The 22,510-nt window shown below is 41.5% G+C and overlaps 1 protein-coding gene across 1 annotated transcript; it reads left to right on the forward strand.

Annotated features, from left to right (window-relative positions):
- The first annotated feature begins 4,426 nt into the window (after positions 1-4,426).
- On the forward strand, positions 4,427-16,582 carry tsr1 (TSR1 ribosome maturation factor). The gene is made up of 15 exons (XM_050063703.1): positions 4,427-4,586; positions 6,678-6,781; positions 6,868-7,096; positions 7,246-7,380; positions 7,536-7,987; positions 9,305-9,449; positions 9,661-9,848; positions 14,191-14,399; positions 14,513-14,672; positions 14,779-14,889; positions 15,028-15,160; positions 15,595-15,711; positions 15,880-16,020; positions 16,119-16,193; positions 16,289-16,582. The coding sequence occupies exons 1-15, from the start codon at positions 4,460-4,462 to the stop codon at positions 16,465-16,467; spliced, it is 2,505 nt and encodes an 834-aa protein (XP_049919660.1). The 5' UTR covers positions 4,427-4,459; the 3' UTR covers positions 16,468-16,582.
- The last annotated feature ends 5,928 nt before the right edge of the window (positions 16,583-22,510 follow it).

The raw sequence follows: 22,510 nt of genomic DNA on the forward strand, positions 1-22,510 counted from the left end.
ATTTTATTTTCCCATATTTATTTCTGATTTAAATGACTCCACTATGGAGATACAAAATATATTAGGTTATGTTTCAGTAAAACATGCTCATATCTGAAGAGTAGAATTAATTCTAATTGTCAGGTTATACTTAATCATATTGTATAGTATTCATAGTTAGAGACCTGGTGAGTCTGTTGAAGGTTACATAAGAGTAAAGTTCATAGCCAGTCCAATTTTTTCCCCATCTGGCTTTCTTGAGAGCATGGACATGATAAGTAGCATATTTCATGATATTCTGCCAATTGAATTATTTCATATTATCGTCACTGTATTGGCTATTTATTTCCTATGTACAAGTGGACATTTTTGGCTGGATGGTGGCACGAGAGAGAAGGTCAAGGGGTCATGAAAAACATGGCCTAACAGGCTGTTTCATTCTCATTCAATAGCAAATTGTCTTTAAGCAATGTCCGTACATTTTGGTTTATAAATATATTTTTTAATTTTCTTTTCTTTTTTTTACCTTGTATTGGCAAAAAAGAGGGACAGGCGATTTAGCAATTGGGACTAAGCATAGAATATATAGCCTATGCCAAATTTCAAAACACACCAAATTAGTAGGCCTACTGATCAATAATCAAAACCATCTTAGGCACAGAAACATATGAAAAAGCATTGACTGAAACTCCATGATAATTTGGGGACTTCATGACTTCATTCCATTTTCTTAAACAGGTTTTCTAAAACACATAATTTTTCAAGTACTGTAATGCAGTGTTGGGGAGTTAAATGATTTTTTTTTTTTTTTACATTTTTGTGTAGCTAACCACTCAAACTACAAACAACTTTGTGGCGATGACAAAGTTCTACTCAAGTTGGCTCTTAAAGGGCTTTTGGATTTGCGTAGATGTGAGTGGAGGAGGCTGTAATACTTCCTCTTCAGAGGGTGCCACAACTGTGTTGCACAACTTTGAGCTTCTTCATGAGAAGAGGAGATCCTCGAAGTGACAGTAGTGCGCTAAAATTGCCCAATTTGAGCCCATAATAGCCCTTACTGAACTGAAACAGAGAGCAGATAAGGTTGGCTATATAAGGCATATATAGGAGGACATGTAGGGGGAAAAAAATAGCAAAAAGAAAAAAAAAGAAGCAAAGATCCAACAGAAGTTTTGCGAGATCTTTTGCAATACTTTTGTGAGATCTTAGAAGTTCTGCATACATTCCTTCCACCTTCCTATTAATAGTCAGTGTCGGGGAGTAGCCTAACTAGTTACAAATATGACATGAACAATTAAAAAAAATGTAATTAAGTTACTGTTACTGATCAAAATGTTGCTTTTATGTAGAATATAACCGTATATAGTCTTCATTATATTGACAAACTTTTAGGCTAATAAAAGTTTGTCAATAATGCAGCAATTACTGTTAAGTACTGCTGTGAGGCTTACACTGCCTGGTTTCAGTTTATGTTTTTAGGATTTTTCAGCTTTATTGCTATTTCTTTTTTTTTTTTTTTTAGAAAAGTAATCAAATGTAATAATTTAAATTACTTTGACGAAGTAATTAAAATTATACCATTACTAATTACATTTTTAACAGGGTAACTATTAATCTGTAATCGATTACATTTCAAAAGTAACCCTCCAATACTGTGTATAGTGGGGTATTTTATTTTATTTCTATTTATTTTATTGTGGTTTGTGTAACAAGTGGGCACTTTGGTATAGGCTCCTTTTGTATAGCATATACATTGTCCTTTGCTGTAGTTTAACTTGCAAAGCCATGCTTTCAAATTAGCTTCCTCAACACTGCTGTCATGTATGTTGTATGCTCTAACTGTGCTTGTGTAAGTATATGCTATTTTAAGCTTTTGTGATTGAACCAATATCGGCAGTTAAGATACCAGTTTATTCACACTATCTCAGCATACGGCCAATAACAACACGATTCAAAACACACACACACATTCAGAGGATGATACTTTCATGGTCCACACCAAGGAGTTAACCTGTACAAATGCATGTATTCTACTTTTAGCTACTAAGCAGCTTCTGTGGGGATCCTCAGCAGCAGGCTTGTTGTTGAAAGGTCAGAGTGCGTGTCAAGGACGTCTACTGTGCTTTTCCTGAAGATTTAAACCAGATTCATCGCAGACATCCCAAGCTCCATAAGCATAGCTGATCATCTTAAGACAGGGATATATTAAAATTATTACTGAATTGTTTTTTAATTTCTGTAAAGTTTATGATAATTGAAAACATAAATCCTGGCTTCCTCAAAACTGGATTTCCGAGTGTGACTGTGTACACAGATGGTACTTACATCATACTTATGGAGTCCTTCATCAGCAAACTGGGAGTATGCATTTTTTCCTCTTCAGGCAGTGCATGATAGTCAGCTTTTGTTTACTAATTTATTCTCTGAATTTGGTGTGCATGATGTAACAGTGTAAAGAAGAAACCCCTGCAGCCTCTTCCTCTAGTTCACCCCCCCCCCCCCTTTAACCGTCACTATCTGCATGGTAACTCAGCTCGTACAATAACCCGCCTGTTCCAAAGCCAACAAATGGCAAAGTTCTACTAAAGTTGGCTCTTAAAGGGCCTTCGGATTTGCTTAGATGTGAGTGGAGGAGGGTGAAATACTTTGACGTGCTTCCTGCCACATGTGTGTTGCACAACTTGGAGCTTCTACATGAGAAGAGGAGATCCTCGAGGTGACAGTAGGCTTAAGTGCCCATTTTGAGCTCATAATAGCCCTGATCAACTGAAACAGAAAGAAAATAGGGTTGGCCATATAAGGCATATACTGCAAACCACTGAGTTGACACTTTATCCTACAAATCTGTACACTGTAACATGCAGCCAATCTAATTTTAATGTTAAATAAAGTTATCTAATAACAACAATTATGATGTTGATGGTGACCTTTAAATAAACTGCATGTAAAAGAAGATTTTTTTGTGTGTCATAGGACACATTACTAATCTACCAGCAATGTAATTACATCGTCATCTTCTTTTTTTTTGTTCTTTCTCTTTTCACCTGTTCTTATTTCCAAAGCCCTCCTCAAGGCCACAGTGTTTTCTGAATATAAAAACCTCTGCATTTTCACTGAAATCGCTGATGGTTTTTTGTTGTTGTTGTTGAATTATGTTTTTGTGTTCTGCAGTAGCACAGGGTACAGAGGATACACAGAGCCATGCTGGTAAAGTTACTGAACGAGATAAAGCCAATAATCGATCATTCGTTACACTTTATATTTGGAGTTGAGGACAGTAGCCATGGCAATGTTCGTGAATGTTGTGATGTTAGAGAAAGCATTTAAGCTCAGTTCCACTGCATGAGTGTTAAACAAAGGGACCCACTAACTTACAGATGATGCTCTGTCAGGAACCTGTTCGTTGAATGAGCAGATGTACAAGCTGCATGCTCAGTTTTGACTGAGGTCCTTGAGGAGGGTCCTCATTTTTCTTCTCTTGCCTCCATCTCTGTACCTCCTGGATAATTTGAACTGGGTAATTGGAAAAGAAGCTGAATTGTTGTAGTGATGAGAAAGAGAAGGTTGAACTTCAGGATGGATGGATGATGAAAGAGAAATGCAGCTTTTCAGAGGTGGATTTGAGCTCACACATCACATACTTTATTATTTGTTATCACATTAATTCATATTTGCATATACTGTAGAAAGAAAACTTTATTATTTTTTTCCTTTCTGTAGGATACTGTAATCTACAGGTAGTGCATATAAAGAATATCTTAGGGTCTTGTTTTCCTTGGCTTGTGCTTAAATCTTATGCAGTAAACACAGTAATATAATTTCAGTATTAACCTCCTGAGACCCTGTGTCCTCATATGAGGACATCTCATTTTGGGTTTACCTAACCTTATACATCATTCACCTTAACTTGGACCTGTGGCATAGTTCGTGGACACTTTTTTGTGCTATCTAGTGGCCCTTGCGGAGTGCTGAGAAGGTTTCCGTAGGTGAACATGCAAAAAGACAATTTGCACCATACACTAATCCATGTAAAAACAAGATGGCAGCCATCTCTGAAAAGTCAGTCTGCAGCTGATCCCAATACAAAAGTGGACAAAACTCTAACTAATGTTTGTAGTTTGATATGGAATACAAATGTGCCTAATTTTAGTAACAGTAACAAGATAAGACACTGTCAATTAGGAAGCCTACTCAGTCAATTATCATTGACAGTGATTAGTTTTTTAATACTTATGGGGTCCTACTGATCCCAAATAGCTAGGAGAAATTAAAAATGCATACCCCCCCCCAAAAAAAGTTCGGGTCTCGGGAGGTTCATTCATGCAAATTAATGTGGAAAATAATGTATCCCACAAATACAATGTTCACATGATCATGGCTAAGCTTTTATTTTGAAGAGAAACCTCCCCGGAAACCCTGAAGACACGCCCCTGTCATGACGCCAACGCGAATACGGAAGTAAACTGCCTGCCTTTCCCACATGGTGAAAATGGCTGCGTTAGGGGAAAAACAACAGGGCCACAGACCCGGCGTTTATAAACAGAAAAATAAAGGACACAAACATGGCAAGCACCGGACGAAAGGTGAAATTGAGAGAGAAAACAAAGGTAAGCTGTGTTCGGTCTGAAAGTGTTGACGTAACAGCTGCTGTTAGCTCGTGGCTGCGGTCACGGCTCTGCAAACACACGTGTTGAGATTTCTAGTGAATTTGAGGCTAATATCAGTTCAGGAGAAAATGTGGTACATATAAATGAACTCTATACATTTCTTTGTAAGAAGCTGCTTGATAACACCCGACCCTGCTCCCCGTCTCGCTTTGTGTTTGTAACTAACCTGATGGTCTGGACTACATCTTTGTCCAGTTGACTTATGACCATTTAAAGCATGGTGGAGCCAATCAGAGCTCCCAGATATCCCAGGAGTAGAGGAGTTGTCATACAACCTGGGCGACTTTGTTGTCTTTCTTTTTGTTATTCTCAAATGTTTGAGTTTTTAATACATCACAACATTACATGCATTCATTTTATCACCACATAATTAAATTAAAATTGCACTACAGCTTAGACTATAAATACAATGCCATTCAGTAAATGAACTACCATTAAAGTGTACAGGAGCCCATCATACAACAACACACAGATATTAAATTGAGAAGCTAATGCAAAGTTAGGAATAGTCAACTATTTTTGGCATGGAGGGGTTTGTTATTTACATGCATCTATTCTTTCCACATAATTGTGTACATAATAGTCCTGTCTGTTCTTAACCTTGTTTGTCTACCTTGTTGTCATGGTTCCTAGCTGTTATGTCTATTTCTGTGTGGGTACATGGCAGCAATGCAAAATAGCAGAGTAAACTTCCTTGTATGTGTTAGAGCTGCAGCTATTTAGCTAGTTTAATTGATAAGTTGTCAGCTATTAAATTAATCAACATCTAATTCTGAAATTGATTCATTGCTTTGAGTAATTTTTTGAAGAAAAAAGTAAAAAAAAAAATCTGATTCCAGTTTCTTAATTTGAATGTCCCCTGGTTTCTTTACTCTGTTGTGAGAGTAAACTAAATTTAATTGGATTGTGGACAAAACAAGACATTTGAGGACATCATCTTGGGCTTTGGGAAACACTGATCCACATTTTTCATCATTTTCTGACATTTTATTAACCAATCAAATGATTAATTGAGAAAATAATCAACACATTAATCAACACATTAATCAACACTGACAAAAATTTTAGCTGCAGCCCCAGTATGCGTACACTCAAGGTGATTCTGATTGAGTTACACACTGGACATAGAAACATTTTAAATTGTCAGACAAACTGCTGGTTCAACTTCATATCCCATCCACAGAATCTGATCCAATGTTAATGTGTCTAAATCTCCAGTATTTATAATAGACTTGTTTGTCACCTAAATATGAACTATCCCTTCGCAGGCTCAGTTAAGTTGAGAGAGGTGTTTGTCAAACTTTGTGCTAATTTTTGAGACAGTAAATTGTGGTGTAGTTGTGTTAATGTCAATGTTATAGTTGCAAAGATGAAACAAAGCATGGCAAAATGTTCCATCAGATCAACACTTAAGTAAGAATTTAAGAAAAAAAAATAACATGATAAGCCTCACAAAGTCAAGGCAGTCCCTGCTGTGCGGCTGCTGTGTTGGATTGTGCTGACCTTGACAGGTGTTTTAAATATATTGTTCTCTGGCAGCACAGATATTGTAGACATCAATCATAACCTCAATAGCCTTCAGAAAGCTATGTGAATATCCTGTTCACACAACGACTACATATTAACTGCAGATTTATTGACAGCTAATAGTTATAGCCCATGTTTTACCTAAAGGACGAGTTCAAACCCGACTACAGTGAAAATGTGGAGTTATAATAAACTTTTACTGTTTGTAATAGTGAGTGATTGACACAAGCAGAATGCATGCAAACCAAAACCTCTGTTTACTTGCATGCAGTAACAAGTTACTGCGGGGTGGTGCATGATGCGGGATAACAAGAGGCAGGAAGTTCTTTTTAAGCAGCAAGGTTGTGTTTTGTTTTTACTGTGAAAAGCTGAGACATCCTTTGGGGCTTTGTTTTTCATAAAGTGCAAATACGATGAGATATGCACACAAAAGCATCCAAATCAGCCTTTGAAAGTTTGCACCTACATATATATTGCATGATCTTGTGTTGACTTGTTCCTCAGGGAGAGTGTCAGTGACAGCCCTCACCAAAAAACAGAGGAAAGAGCAGAAGAGGATGGACAGACGGCACAAAGCCAGCCAGCTACGCAGGAATAAGAAAGACATGGTAACTTAAAAAAAAAATTTAAAAAAATCACACATGGATTAGTATTCTTTGTATTTGTGCAGAGTTGAAATGTTTCTTCTCTTCAGGTCCTGACAGAAAAGCGACGTCTCGGCACGAGGGACGGTCCTCCTCATTTGGTTGCCGTGGTGTCCCTCCATGCTGGAGTGGACGCTGGTGCCATTACCAAACTGCTGCGTGGGGAGGATGCTGGGGGTGTTGTACATCAGGAGCAGTGCATCAGTGGCATCAGTGACAGTTTTGGGCTGATTCTGCCTCGTTTTAAACAAAGGTTCACCTTTCTAAGTCATAGTACGGGTAAGCACTGAGTGATATGGAACAGTTGCTGCAAAAAACTCAACTGTATGAAGTTAATTTGAAGTTAATTGTTGCATTGTACTATTTTGTCTGTATTTGGGCATTGTGTTGCCCCAATCTGAAGCATCTCTGATGGTTTCTTTGGACAGCTGACATGCACTCCCTGTTGGATGTGGCAAAGATTGCAGATAGCCTTGTGTTTGTGCTGGACTCCACTGAGGGTTGGGACAGCTATGGAGACTACTGTCTGTCCTGCCTCTTTGCCCAGGGCCTCCCCAGCCATGGTGGGTTTAAACCTGAACACACTGCTAGAGCTTTTAGACTCCTCCCTTGACACTGGGACGGACTTGTTGCAAAAAACTGTATGCTTAATTTCAGATGTTTATGGTGTACATTTTCTAAGCGCTTATCTCTCTGTCCCTAACTTCACCCCACGCAGCGCTGGTGTGTCAGGGTGTGTCCGATCTTCCTGTGAAGAAGAGGGTCGAGTCCCGGAGAGCTCTGTCAAAGATCACAGAGATCCGTTTCCCCGACACCCGTCTCTTCCCTCTGGATTCAGAGCAGGATGCCACTCTTCTTCTCAGACACCTGGGCACTCAGAGACAGAGAAAGCTCGGCTTCCGCTCCAGACGTTCCCATCTTTTGGCTCAGCATGTCACTTTTACACCTAACAGCCCTGCTGAGGGGACAGGTGGTGGACCAACTGGTCTGGGCACCCTGTGTGTCTCCGGATACGTGCGTGGCCGTCCTCTGCAAGTTGACAGACTGGTGCACATCAGTGGACATGGAGACTTTCAGATCAGTCAGATTGATGCTCCATCAGACCCTCTTCCCCTCAACTTAACAACAGCCAGACCAGCGAAGCCTGGCAAGGGTGATGTTGACATGCAGGTAGGTGAAGAGACTTGAAACATCTCAGTAAATAATCGTGTCAGCCAGTATTTTTGACAACGTCATGCTTCTGTTTCATAATAGAGTGCACTATTTACTATGCGGCATTAACTTCGACAACATTTAAAGCTGTCGTGATATTTATTATAATAAATAACCCAAGCAAGCAAGGTACTTGAGCAAATTCAAGTGTCAGATTTTCATATTGTTGTTTAATGAATGAAAAGAGGGGCTGACGGGAGGCAGCAAAACATTCTAGCTTTTTAAAAAAAGGACCACCTGAAAAAAAATCAACATCAGTTTAAGTGTACGCTATATTTAGATTATTGTACTGCTTAACCTTGGCATCAGGCAGCTCTTTTGGATAGGGAACTGAAGCTGTTATCTATGCTTCAAAGACACCAGAATCCATTGACAGAAACTGTCGTTTTACCTCACAGCACATGGAAGTTGCTGGTTTATTCACTACCTCAGTTGTTTAGTCAGTTTGTTATTGTGTGACTTTCAGTACCAAACTCATTTAGCGTCTACAGCAGTATGTGGGTTTGTATGTAGCAACAACATCGTGCAGAAATCTGCATCACGTCACATGGGAATTTTTTTTAGAAGAGCTTGGGGAAATATCATTTTGAGGCTAAAACAGACGTATTTCAACCAAAGTTTGAATTTTCAGGTTGGAATACATCAGGGACGCTACTGGAAAGCTGCAGAGTGAATTGTAACCAGTGGCCTCTAGTGTTGTCTGTGTTGTGTTGATATGAAGAGGCCCAGACCACGGATATCTTTGGAGGCGATCTCTATTTAGTCCTGACAACTGACAGCAAGATGTAAAAACAAATCCTCCGTCAATTACGACCATATAACTTGAGCCCCTACACAAATTAAGCGATACAGGAATATTAGTATATTATACAATATGTGTAGGCTGAAAAATGAACTAATTAACATAGCTTAACTGCGCTAAAACAAGGAAGTTACTACAAGAGCAAGTGGAGTAGCAAAAGAGGTGAGGAAAGGCAGGAGACATCCCTTTATGGGCGGGGTACCCCCAAAGGTGAACGTATGGGTACAGACGGAGTATCAAATGTTCCACATATTGACTATGGAGGCCAAGCATGTCGGGTAATTACAACTGAACCAAATTTTGTGTAATTATAATACTTAATATTACAAATGTACATTTGACTTTGTTGCATTTATTACTGCTGTATAATTGGCCCTGATACTGATATAAAGACCTACAAAATAAATAAACAATGGAGCCGCCCTTTACCTTTAACATTTCCCATGTACCTCGGTCATCTGTGTCTCCTGCAGGATGGAGGTGAAGAGGAGGCTCCAGTGCGGATCCTCATGAAAGCAGACCCGTCCCGCAGGGAGAGCCTGCAGGCAGAGGCCGAGGTGGACCCCATGGATGGAGAGCAGACATGGCCAACAGAAAGCGAGCTGCAGGAAGCTGAAGGTGCAGAAACAGAATGTACACATAATAATATTTAGTAAGATGAGGATAAAATATTAGTCGGTGTAGGGGTTGAGGCTTCATTTCTATCAGAGCATGACATGCTTTTCTTGATTAAAATCTAGATCTATTTTAAAATTGTCTGTAAACATTAAACCTGCCACAGTAAGACAGGACTCTAAATGTCCCTGTGACATTTCTCTCTGTTGTTTAGAGGCCAGGAAGAACAAACGTGTGATGAAAGTCCCCAAAGGAACATCCGACTACCAGGCCTCGTGGATCGTCGACGAATACGAGGAGGAGAACGGAGAGATGGATGAAGAAAGCAGCGATGAGGATGACGATGATGACGACATGTTGGACGAGGCCATGGATGGAGAGGATGAGGACAATAACTCTCAGGTACATATTTAAAGTGCTTTTGATCATTTGAAGGCTTTATAACCAGAGTGGAGAGAGACGAGTGGATATGAAAGGCAGAGGTGTGACAAAGGTTCATGGTCACACTTGAACTGTGGATGTGAAGTCAATGCTTGCTATCTTAACCTCTAAGCCACGGGGCCCTTCACAGGTACACTCACGACAAAAGGAAACTTAATGCTTGTCATCGTCATATATCTCAATAGGTAGAATAATTCAAGAGGCAGCATGTTTGCATAGAGGGTCAAGGGAAAGACTCCTGAGCTCACATACGCTTGAACAAAGCAAGATGAAATTTTTGTGTTCAATTCAGGGCATCAACTACCTTAAAATTTATGTTTATTGCTTTGTCAATACATTTAAAGTCAAAAATAAGGTCAAATCCACAAATGCATCGATTCACAAATGTCAATAATCGATTATGTAAATGTTTGTTTATAACATGTCAGTGTAGCACGGACAGACTAAAGTTAACTCGTGCTTATTCATCTTCACAAAAGACAGCAGTTGCAAGCTTGTTTTAATTTAATGTCTAAATAATCACATTTGCAAGGCGAACATGAAGTATATTGTGAATACTTACCAACACCATCACCCAGAGACGAACACTAAAACGAGAGGAGCAGCGATCAGCCTGTAAACCGGCTGACCATCACACGCTGCAGCATTAACCAAATAAAACACTCTCTGCTCAGTCTGTTTTACCTTAAAAACCCCTGTGCCTGGCCTGCCCAGTGTCTTGGCTTTCACCGGCGCTAACGGAGAGAGAGGCTGCTCCTCTGCTGGCATAACGTAAATAACAACACAGCGGCTGCAATGGAGCACTCCACCTCCCCCTCATGTTATTTTCATACACACACACAGTAGACTATAAGGTGCTTTTAAACTAATTAATTCATTCATCAGTGCAACTAACTTTCTAAAATAAAAAGGATGCGGACCATATGTTATTGAATAGACAGTGAACTGCATGCTCTTTCAGGGGAAATATTACCTATGCAGGCCTGTGTATATCCCATATATATGTATATCCCATAATGGACAAGCTTGAGCATCTGCAAATGGATACAATCGCACCCCAAGGTACAAAAGTGAGGGTATGGAGGCAGGTTGAAGGGGAAAGGGACCTGGACAATCACTGTATCCAAGTAAAAATAATCTGTTTATTTAATTATGGATCACCAAAAATACAGTCTGCTATATTTTAAAAGAAAGAGAGACATAAACCATGTGTTGAAAGCAAACATTTTGATGCATCGATAATTGTTTTATTATCGAACCGTTGCCTTCTGAATCATAATCGAATCATGAGGTGCCTGGAGATTCCAACCACTAGTTAGCTGCACTATTTTAATAGGAAGAGGTACAGGGAATGAAAGGCGAACTATTTCAAAAATTAAGATTTCTCACTTAAATAAGTTCTAGTTGGTGGATCAGACATACGCAGAATTAAACACTGACTCTTGCTCACACCATGACTCCATCAGTTTCTCCTCCGTTTCCACAGTGCAAGAGAACTCGCCTGAGTCCCCTCCATGTTAACTGTCTCCCAGTTTGCTGCTTCTCGTCTGGTGCTGGAGAGAGCGCAGCTTTTCTTCTGTGTTTGCATGAGCCAAGACTTCTGATAATATTAAAAGTTTGATTTCGTCTAAACGTCAAAATGAGAAAACAACAGACTGAGTTTTATGACCACCTTACACCAAACAATCGAGATCCTACACACAAACTGAGGTAAAACTCTCATGATTTCATTCCGACACTGGAAATTTGTCTGCAACACTGAAATCGCTTGAAAAGTAATTTGGTACAAGGCCGGCATTGGTTTGTTCAGCTGTTTCTTGTTGCCATAGCAACAATGTGCCTGCAGTCAGACAGTCAGTGTTACGGAGGATGATGAGGACAGTAATCTGCGGTGTGTCAGCGCTTCCGGGGCGGGAGCAGTGCATACGTGACCCACGGTCAGTGCACCTTGTAGCGGGGAGGCACTGTTTGTTTTCTCAGTGTCTGTCTCTGGCCTGTAGTGCCAGGCTGCTCACCACAACAATAGTGTTTGGAGCAAGAGTCCCGAGAGAAGCCTCCTGTCTTCCTGTCCTGTGAACAGAACTTCCTGTCTGGACGGAGGGAGAGGTCGACCATTTATTTATTTCCAGCTCTGCTTGAAAAGAGGTTGGGGAAACTCTCCTTATGCAATGGGTTCATTACGATTTGTGATTGTTATTAGCATGTGTTTGATGTCAAGGTGAACGCACAGGAATACGTATTTCGGAGACGGTAACAATAGGGAAAAGGGTACTTCAAATGATAATGATTATTATTATTATTGCAGCGGGGATGTTGGAAAGGTTGTGAATCAGCCCCATGCTGAGTGCTTCCCCCTCATGTGTCTGGCTCTGCATGTCATCTGCCAGCTGAGGGAGCACTCTTAAGCGTGTCCTCTTTGATGAATCATTTCCTCATACAAATATATTGCCTAAGGAAGTTCAATTTCTAGATAGTGTAAGAGTGAATGTCTGGAAACACTGTAGACAGTCATTTGTAGACGCACTGGGAACAGCACAGCATTTGAATATATGCAAACCAGGAGTTCCCCATAGTTTGAATTCTGGCAGCTCCTTATCACATTCACACATACAGACTGTTGTTATTGTGGCTGGCGTGGTCTTGTTTATGTTTGGCTCCGATACAGTTTCTATACTTAGAATCTCTTTGACTGCACTCGTGTTCCCAACATGTGTGTCTGGTCATTGTTTGTTAAAAATGAGGCTGCAGTTTGGAAAAAGGGGAGGCAGAAAGCTGCACTGATGAATTAGAAAAAGGTGTGTATGAAAGTAGCTTTGTGAAACAACATGATACTTAAACAGAACAGCAAGACAAACCTGTTTGTCATTTGATATTGTATGCTCAAAAAGATTGAACACTGCAGTCTGTGAGGTCACAGCTCATAGTTTGAACGTGGCAAGCCACCAGCTGTGTTGGTAAAGTAAAGGGTCAGTTCAAATGGTTTACAAAAATGAAATCTCTCTGGTGATTCAAATGCTTTTATATTTTCCAGATTTTGTGATACATAAAACAACTCTGAGATGGCTGCCTCCTCTTTGATACGAGAGGCTGTGACCATGCTATCTGATCTAAAACACCCTTTTCTGGCAATTTTAATTGATAGCATGTAGTCAGGGGGCTGACTCAAAGGGTGTTGTTTTAACCCCTTGTAACCTGGAGCGACATCACTTTTCTTGTGCTGCTTATAGAGGCCTTTTGCAAGTGTTGTAAATAACTTTTTAAAACCCTGAGCACACTGTTGGGATTTCTTTCAGAAACATGGAACTTGGTAAGAAATGTCCCACAAATTACCAAAAAAAATACATTTAGAAAATTATAAAAAATAAATAAGGACAAAAAAAAATTTAGGGGAAAATTGTGTTTATAATTATTGTTATTATTACATTTAAATTTGTGTGACAGAATTATTATATTTTTAAGCACTCTTTCCTTGTTTTGTTTTTAACTTTATTTTTTTTGTTTCTTGCTTTTATTTTGGGTCGTTTCCTCTTAAATTGCTCATTGCTTTCTTCCCATGTTTTTAAAAGACATCAAGCCAATTAGCTCAGGTTTCAAAGGGTTAAATCAGGAACTACAATGTATCTCACAATGTCACTAATTGAATAATTTTGACCTAGCAACTTTTTAACTTTGGTAATGGTCACATCTGTTGTTCCAACACTGACACCAGTACTGGAATTGCCTCCGGTACTGCCATAAATGCTGGATTGGGTATTGGTGAGCCTGTGAGTCAAGACACCGATCCGTTGCTATGTCATTTAATAATAACCTTTTAAGTATTTTACACCCAAATAAAACAGCACTTTTCCCAGAAATCAAATATTTGTTTTTTGCTGTTCTAACAGAACCTTAGAGAGAAAAATTGTCAGTAATTTGGCAATATCTTACACTGGAAAGTCCCAGCTGTAAAAAGCAACATGTACAGTATGCAAGACTTTAGTTTCCAGTGTTGGCACTAGTGTTGCTTGCTACTAAATTGTGGCTGTTTTTTTAAGACTGGCAGTCATTAAACAAAGGGTTTAACTTGAGCCATGCCATACAACAATGATAGCAATCATTTCCCATCCATTCAGGGTTAGTTGTTAACTTCCGTTATTTTTTCTTTATTTGTTGACGCAATGGTATCTGGTTCTCTGTATTGGCCAGTACGTAAGATCAGGTATCGGAATTGTTATCAGGAAGGAAAAAATGTTATAGTAACGTGGGGGGACAGGGAAGATATTGCAGGTAATTAGAGTAATTGTACTGTATGCTGTCTGCTCAGGAGCCGGGTTCAGGCTGTGCCTCAGAAGAAGAGGAGGAAGAAGAAGAAGAGGTGTGCTCCACAGAACGAACTGGAGCAGATCAACGCTACGATGAGCACATTGATGAGGCTGCAGAAGAAGAAGGCCTTAAACGCTACCGTGAGGCTCGGGCCAATGAGATGTTTCCTGATGAAGTGGACACACCCCTCGACACGGCAGCTAGAATCAGGTCAGTTCTGGGTCTGTCGTGTTGAGTGAATATGCAGGTGTTGTGAATTTGAGACAAAATTTCTTTATACAGTCTGATCATTGCCACATTCTGTTGCTGTCCTGTGTGTTCAGGTTCCAGCGCTACAGAGGCCTGAAGAGTTTCCGCTCCTCGCCCTGGGACCCCATGGAGAACTTGCCCCTCAACTACTCACGCATTTTCCAGTTCCAGAGCTTTGAACGCACTCGCCGCCGCATACTGGCAGAGGCTGCAGCAGAGGAAGAGGGAGCCATGGTAAAGAAAGAGACAAAAAAAAGAGTGTCCGTCTTCATTTGTCTGTGCACTTTTGTTAGTTGTTAGATTTGTGGCTTCACTGACTCTGCTGCCCTTCCTGTTTCAGGTGGGCTGGTACGTTACGCTGCACATAATCGATGTGCCTTTCTCCGTGATGGAGAGTGTCCAGTCGGGCAGACCTCTGATTATGGTGTCTCTTATGCCCCATGAACAGAAGGTAAGAGCAGTGTTTTTGACACCCGAAAGCTTTTCTGTCTGAATGTATAACCGTCAGTTTGACACAGAGTCACACTGACAGTGCGCTATTATTGTTATTGACTTCTCTGACCTCATCGTTTTTTCCCTCTGTGCGCAGATGTCAGTGATGCACCTCTTGGTGAGGAGACACCCCAGCAATACAGAGCCCATCAAGTCCAAAGAGGAGCTGGTGTTCCACTGCGGATTTCGGAGATTCAGAGCATCTCCGATCTTCTCTCAGCACACTTCAGGTAGAGCACTTGTTATTTAAGCAGTCAAGCATCCTCCTGTTTTAAACTTAATCTCTTCTTAATAAACAACCAGTAACAAAGTCTAACATTTAATTGCAATGATTGCAACTTTGACGGAACATCAAATCCCCAAAAAGCTGATGAACATGATTTGGTATTCTATGAGTTTAGTGATGCCCTTATCCAAAGCAGCGTACAGTCACTAAGCAGACAGTAGGTCCAGTGTCTTGCTTGATTTTCTGGTTATAGACCAGCGTCCTGATGCAAAGCCAATCAGTCATCGTTCGATAGCGAAACATATTTGCTGCTACTTCTATTCAAAAATATATTGGCTGAATGACTGTAGACGTAGGTGGTCCGAAAGTGATTTAGCTGCTGGAAATACAGTAGTGAAAGAATTATTGAGTGCTGGACCCTGCTCTGCTCTTCTCTAGCTGACAAGCATAAGATGGAGCGCTTCCTGAGGCCAGATGCCCCCACCGTGGTGTCGGTGTACGCTCCCATTACCTTCCCCCCTGCGGGAGTCCTGCTCTTCAAACAAAGGAATGACGGTGAGAGGAAAAGTTCTGTGTATACTTGAAAATAAGTAGATTTCATTTGTGGTCTGGCTGCCTTGATTTTAAACTTTTGACCATCTGTTTGTGTTTGTCTGTTTTATTCGATAATCCACTTAAGCTAATTCTGTGCTGCATTGTGTTCTTGTTATTGTGTCTCTCTAGGAATCCAGGACCTGGTTGCTACAGGCAGTCTGCTCAGCTGTGACCCTCAGCGCATCATGCTGAAGAGGATTGTACTGAGCGGACACCCATTCAAAATTAACCGGCGCTCTGCGGTTGTCCGTTACATGTTCTTCAACAGGGGTAAGAGGATGTCGACATATTTTTATTACTGTCACTACAGAAAAATGTTTGATGTCTCTGTGATTTTAAGCCTCTTCTTTGGTTTCGTTCTGTGACAGATGACATCATGTGGTTCAAGCCAGTGGAGCTGCGAACAAAGTGGGGTCGGAGAGGCCACATCAAGGAGGCTTTAGGTGAGAAAATTAAAAAACAAATCTCAGTGTCGACAGCCTCTTTAAGCAATATCTGTTATCTGTAAAATTCTGACTGCTGTGTTTCATTTTTTCAGGAACACACGGTCACATGAAGTGTGTATTTGATAATCAGCTGCGTTCACAAGACACTGTCCTGATGAATTTGTACAAGAGAGTGTATCCTCGCTGGACATATGACCCCTATGTGCCCTCGTCTTTACCCTGGGTCAAGAGAGAGATCACCATGGAGATGCATGACTCAGACATGGAGTAGTGGAGGAACAACACAATAAGGATGCAGGACATGTAATAACAGAAATACTCTACTTCAGTGTGATCACATCACATTTCAAAAAATGTATTAAATATAATTATTTTGATTCAAAGCATCTCCCTTGTAATTGTTGTTTATTGTTAACCATCTTGTTCCATTTTGCTATCAAGCCTTGAACCAGCTGCTGCGTCTCGTTTTGGCCACTAGATGGCAGCGATGAATAAGTATTCACGAGGCTTCTTCACTACTTTGAGAAGCAACTTAGTTCAAAATGGGTCAAAAATGAGTAACTGCCACTGAACAAATAGCTGTGTGTGTGTGTGTTGAGTACTTTATTATGATTAAATGAGGGCCGTTACCGCAGCAACTGGCAGGTCACTAATAGTTTTTACATTAGTCATGTATCCAGCCCATTACACTGGCAACCCTTTGAAGTCATGCAGATGTGGCTGTATGCCTGCAGCCACACTGTAATGCACTAAGTGGGACAAAATCATTATATAGATAATGTTTGTGACATCTGAGGAACTGTCATTGTGGAAAAAACGAACTCCCAAGTTGCACTTTTAAGCAAAAATCCATGTCAGTAATATCTATGAATGACTTGTGGCCTTAGAGATTTTGACAAATAGCAGCTGTCAGGTTCATTTATTTAAACAATGTTTTATCTCAAACATGCCTCAGTGGACTTTACAAAAAACAGGCTACCAAGATATAATCAATCACCAGTCTTGGAATGAATTTAATGCCGTGTAAAACAACATCAAGCACTAAATACAAGACTTTTAATGAACTTTTTCAACTACATGGCAACACAAACATTACATCAGTGTGAGTGCGGGACAGCAGCTTTAAAAACTACTTGTGTGATTCATTGATAGAATTTACAAGTGTGCTTAAACTTGTATGAAAATCTAAAAGTATTTATAGTACTTTGCTCACAAACAGCATTACACACCCTGCTCTCTCTCTCTCTCTCTCTCTCCATGGTGGTCTGGCCCTGACCTGAAGCCTCCTCTTCTGCCCTCGTCAACACACACATACACAGACTGGGATCGTGACCTGTTGTTTTCAAACTGAAGCTGAAATGCTTTGTGTCCTTCCCTGCCCCGTGCTCTCTTGCTTAGGAAAACACCGATTTATGAATTGCAGCATTTATCATAAAACTAAGCTCTTGCATGCTTGCAGCAACATGATTCATCCTTGGGCTGTGTTGGGACTGCACCGCAGAGGCATGCCAATATGTCTGGGAAACCAGAAGGTGAAGACTTTGGGATGGAGAGGAGAACATGATCCCAGAAAACGAAGGGGAACAAAAGTTCACTGTGTGCAAAAAGCTGCAGAAAAAAGATAATACAATCGAGAAAGACTAATGGCTCTATTGCCCATGGGGGGCATGCTCGAAGCTCTGGACAGTTTTGTGGTAACACTCAATTTATTTCTTACTTTACTTGCTTTTTTTGTATGAAGGCAAGGGCACAGTAACAGTGATGTGTTGAACACATCTTGTTAAGGCTGAGGGGAGGGGTGCTCTGCTGGCCAACAGTTCATGGCGAGGGGAGAGGGAATTCAATACCCCCTTGATGGAGAATGCTCTTAAAGTAACACATGTACAAAAATGGTCCTGGGTTAGATGCGCACACTACATTTTTCCCTGACACTATCAATTTGAAACAGATAAACATTTAGCTGTTTGGGGACCAACTGCGACGTGGTAAGGCTGAATCCAGCCCATAAGTGAAGTGTGTGTTTGGCACAGGCCACCGTCAGAAGACATGAACGCTGGTGACTTAGTGCTGTTTGGATCAGGAATGTCTTGTGGTTCCCAGTTCACTGCCACCACACTTAGTTGGCTCCCACTGAAGATATAATGGGTGAGAGATTTTTCCGTTGGATGTGGATAAAGAAACGGAAGGAGAGAGATGGGGCAGTGAGGGAGTGAGAGATAAGGGAAGAGCCAGTTGATGTTCAGCATGAATAAAACCAGAAGTGGTGGGAGGAAGCAGTCAAAGGAATGCAAAAAAAGGGGGATGCATAGAATTTGGAAATTAAAATAAAAAGTTAGTGGGTGAGAGAGAAAGAGAGAGAGAGAGAGTGAAATGGAGGAGTGTGAGAGTCGAAGGCGGTGTGGGCGAGGGAGTAGGAGAGCGAGAGTGGCTGGCGTTTATGGATTGCAGATGTGGCGCTATGGGGTTTTGGCAGGGGCCATGCGCGCCTGAATCCTGCACCGGCTGGGTGGCACCGGGGTGAGAGGCAGGTCACTGCACCGCAGCACACAGCCCATAAAACACTGAGAGTAGTGGGGGAGAGGAGACAGAGAATAGGCCTCAAATACACACTGGGCCCAGGACTGCAGGGCAGTGGGGGTGAGCAGATCACACTTTGGGTTCGAGCACGCACAGGCATACCAAAACACCCCGCATATGTTGAGTCAGGCTACCAATAAAGCCATAGGTTAATGCATAAGAGTCAGAGTGAAGTGGAGAGCTGATAAGCTTATCTCAAATTTAAAAAGGATGAGCCCTCCCCCGAGCATGAAAAATCACACCATCCTTTCTGTTTAAAGGAAATTTTCCACCTCTGCACGCATTAATGCTGAATTTATTACAAGTGCTTTTGACAAGATTACAAAAGAGAAGCGAGCCAGCCACGTGGAGAGCAAAAGTTTTCATCTAGTGTCTGCTCTCGTAGGTTCATCCACCCACTTACCCTACAAATTCTGCCATTTCTCTTTCCATCCTCATCAATCCACATCTTCATTGAGAAGTAACAGCAGACTGGCGAATAAAGTTAGCAGAAATGCTCTTGGCAAACTGACAGATTTCCTCCTTCTTCACCTCTCTTTCCATCCCATTTGAAGCCCAGCAAAGCAGCAATATGCAGTCCACTGTTCAGTGTTTGATTGTTGACAGAGTTGAAAGTGTTACGGTTTATATCTACACAAGGAGGTGACCCTTGTCCACAGAGTTCACCATGTTACATCTTTCTCCAGTAGCCCAGAGCAGATAAACCAAACACTGGCTCTAGATAGGGTCATTTAAATTTTCACGTCAGCCACCTCAGTAAGAAGCACCTCTGCAATGAGCCAAAAAGAGTCTGAAAACCACTGATTTTTTAACATAAAACTGTGTTTTTTATCTTAAGTTATCAATGGACAAAGATGAGCACACATTAGCAGGTGCTGGGGTAGCAGCCCATCTCTGAAGTGCCAAACAGTGTCACAGACACACTGATTTGTAACTGCTTTATTCAATGTTTTTCCCGGTTTTAATCACCAGTTTTGTTTGTTTTGGAGAGGAAGTGACCTCTGCAGGTAATTCAGCTCCCAGTAAAAACCTCCTGAACAATGAACACTGAAGAAATTCTAACCGTGAGAAGTTTCAGTTGGTTGCAATTTGCAATCTCCACCACTAGATGCCACTAAAGTCCCCGCAAAAACCCTACAATTGTAAAAGTCTCTCCCACAGGTGACGAGAGTGTAAAAATTGCAGCAGTTTCTATTCTCCTAACCTGTCGGAAGCAACACTGACATGAGGCTTTTCTCATTTCACAGTTTCTGCATCCTCAATTCCTTTCCTTGCCTTCTCTCCTCCAAACTTACTGCCTCCTCAGAGGAGGTGGCAAACAAGAGATACAAGGAGAAAGGAGTCAAGGTAACATTTGATAAAATGAGACATCCATGCTTCTGAGTCATAATTTGAAAGCAATGCCAATCAAGTATGATGTGTGGCACAGCTGCATCACCAGCTGTGTGTCAAGCCTCTTTTATTTTGACACAAGGGCCAAAAAGGCCTCTGCAAAGGGTGCACCTGTACATTCTCGCTCATAGCTCCTCCTGCAAGCCTCTTTTCTAAAAATACATTTTAGAAATGGAGACATCCTTCAAGATGGTGCACTGAGATCGATTTATGGATTTCAGGCTGGAGGACGGAGTAATCAGGAGTCAAGGGGGCACAAAATAGATTGATGACAAAAGACTTTATCCACATGTGCACATCTAAACCTCTGCTGTGATGAGTTTCTTGTCCCATAGGTGGCACATATCGGCATGTACTCATAGAGGCAGTACTTGTCTGACAACAACTAAACAGCTCCCCTTGTGGAGATTCTGTAATCTGTAGGAGTGAGTTTGTTAGTGGGTCACGAGTCAGTTCCATGTGATACTCTGCATAAAAAGTCAGATACAATTCTCTTATTGTATTTAGGTGACTAAACATTAACTGATAAAAAATAGAAATACTTCAGTAAATTGGTATTATCTCAAAAAATACAGTTAAAATCCTACACACTGCTCCTTTAAGTCTGGAACTAAGAAAGTACTGATTTTGTTGCAACATAAAACCAAATGACAGCACCAGTATCAAATCATAATAAAACCAACTTAAACAGGCTCAAGCACTTTTGGAAATACCAGGCTTTGTACCATTTTTCCTGTAAAAACCTTTGAGGAACATCCCATACACTCTCCTGTTTATGTAGGTGCTGCCTGACAATACTTTTGTATTAGGTCAGCTCTGTTTTTCTCTTTCTTTTGTGATATCCTTCCTTCCCTCTCTTGTTCCCCTTTTTCTCCCCCTTAGCCTGGTCCTGACTCCCTGGTTCCTGGGGCCTGGCCAAGGCGTGTGTCCCTGGAGGAGCCAGAGAGGAGATGGAGAGAGGGGGCAGCAAGGGGGTGAAGAGACCGACTCCAAAACCACAGCTGCAGCAGCCTCTCCTTCCTCCTCTCTTCTCCTCACTCCTCCTCTAATGCCTTCCCTCCTTGCCTGGCACCCTCCCCAGCTCTGCCATTAATCAGAGCGGATGGGTATTTTGCTGCATGTGTTTTCGTGTGTGACAGAGAGAGATGCTGACTATGTGAGTGGCTAACTGAGTGTTTATGCGTATCTCCGTGTGTGCTGATAGAGAGCTGGATGGGTCGGCAGTGATGGTATGGAGACCAGGATCTCACACAAAGCTGCAGAGTTCACCCAGAGAACAAAAGCGGGAGGGAGGGAGGTTGACAGACATAAAGCCTGGTGAGCAGATTGGGACTGCCAGTGACTAAGAGGAAGAGGTAGACAGATGATCTGCAGAAGTTTTTCAGCATCACAGGATGAGACCAAGACGTCTAAAGATGGCCAAAACCTTATTTTTAACTTACTGAAATTCTGACATTTCTGGAGGAAAGTGCTGCAACAGCACCTGCACACAAATGTAAATACAGCACAACAGGGAAAGTTCATGACCTGACGTGTTAACAAATTACATCAAGGTTTCCTTCAAGGTGTACGCTGCCTCTCTACTCGCCCCCCTTTAGCCCCTGATTATCCAGGTGGGAGTGAAATCTAAAAAAAAGTAGATAAAAATTTCCAACCTGCTCTGCTCTCACCCCCCAACGGGCCTCCCAGAGTGCTTTTCTGCTGACATCACTGCACAGAGACCTGGCAAGCCAATCTCTCCCCTGCTCTACCATTCCCCTCTCCCTGCTTCCTGCCCTGATGATGTCACACACCATATGGTTTTCAGCAGTATCAAGCCGGAAAAGAGATTTAGTCAGTGGAGAGGAGAAGGAGAGAAAAGGAGGAGGGCTGGAACGGGGCGCAGGTCGGACACAGAAAACAAAAGGTTCGCTCTTCCCCTTGTGTGTGCTGTGAGGGGAAGGTGGAGAGGGAGAGGAGGGGGGTAGGGAGGTGAGGGGGCGAGATGGGGAATGGCTGCACTGTGTGAGGCTAATGAGGAGAGACCAGGGAGCAGAGACCATGCATCGGACAGCCATGTGCTGCACAGACGCCCGTTGGACTGGCCTACGCAGTGATACACACATTGAAACAGAGTCATACCCACACTGTAGGCAGGACGTAGCTAACAAGGCCATGCTGGTAAATAAGGCTGATGTGTGCGCTGCTTGACCCTCTGTGATTCAATTTCAATAAAATGTTTCATAAGGTAAAGAGTTATTTTGTTGTTTCATGTTAGTGATGTTTCATGTTCATATTAGTGCAGGTATTTAAGCTGTGATAAGCCACTAAAAAACTTATAATCAACATTTTTATATCAGCACTGT

Source organism: Epinephelus moara, chromosome 2, assembly GCF_006386435.1.
Source record: "Epinephelus moara isolate mb chromosome 2, YSFRI_EMoa_1.0, whole genome shotgun sequence".
Classification (NCBI taxonomy): domain Eukaryota; kingdom Metazoa; phylum Chordata; class Actinopteri; order Perciformes; family Serranidae; genus Epinephelus; species Epinephelus moara.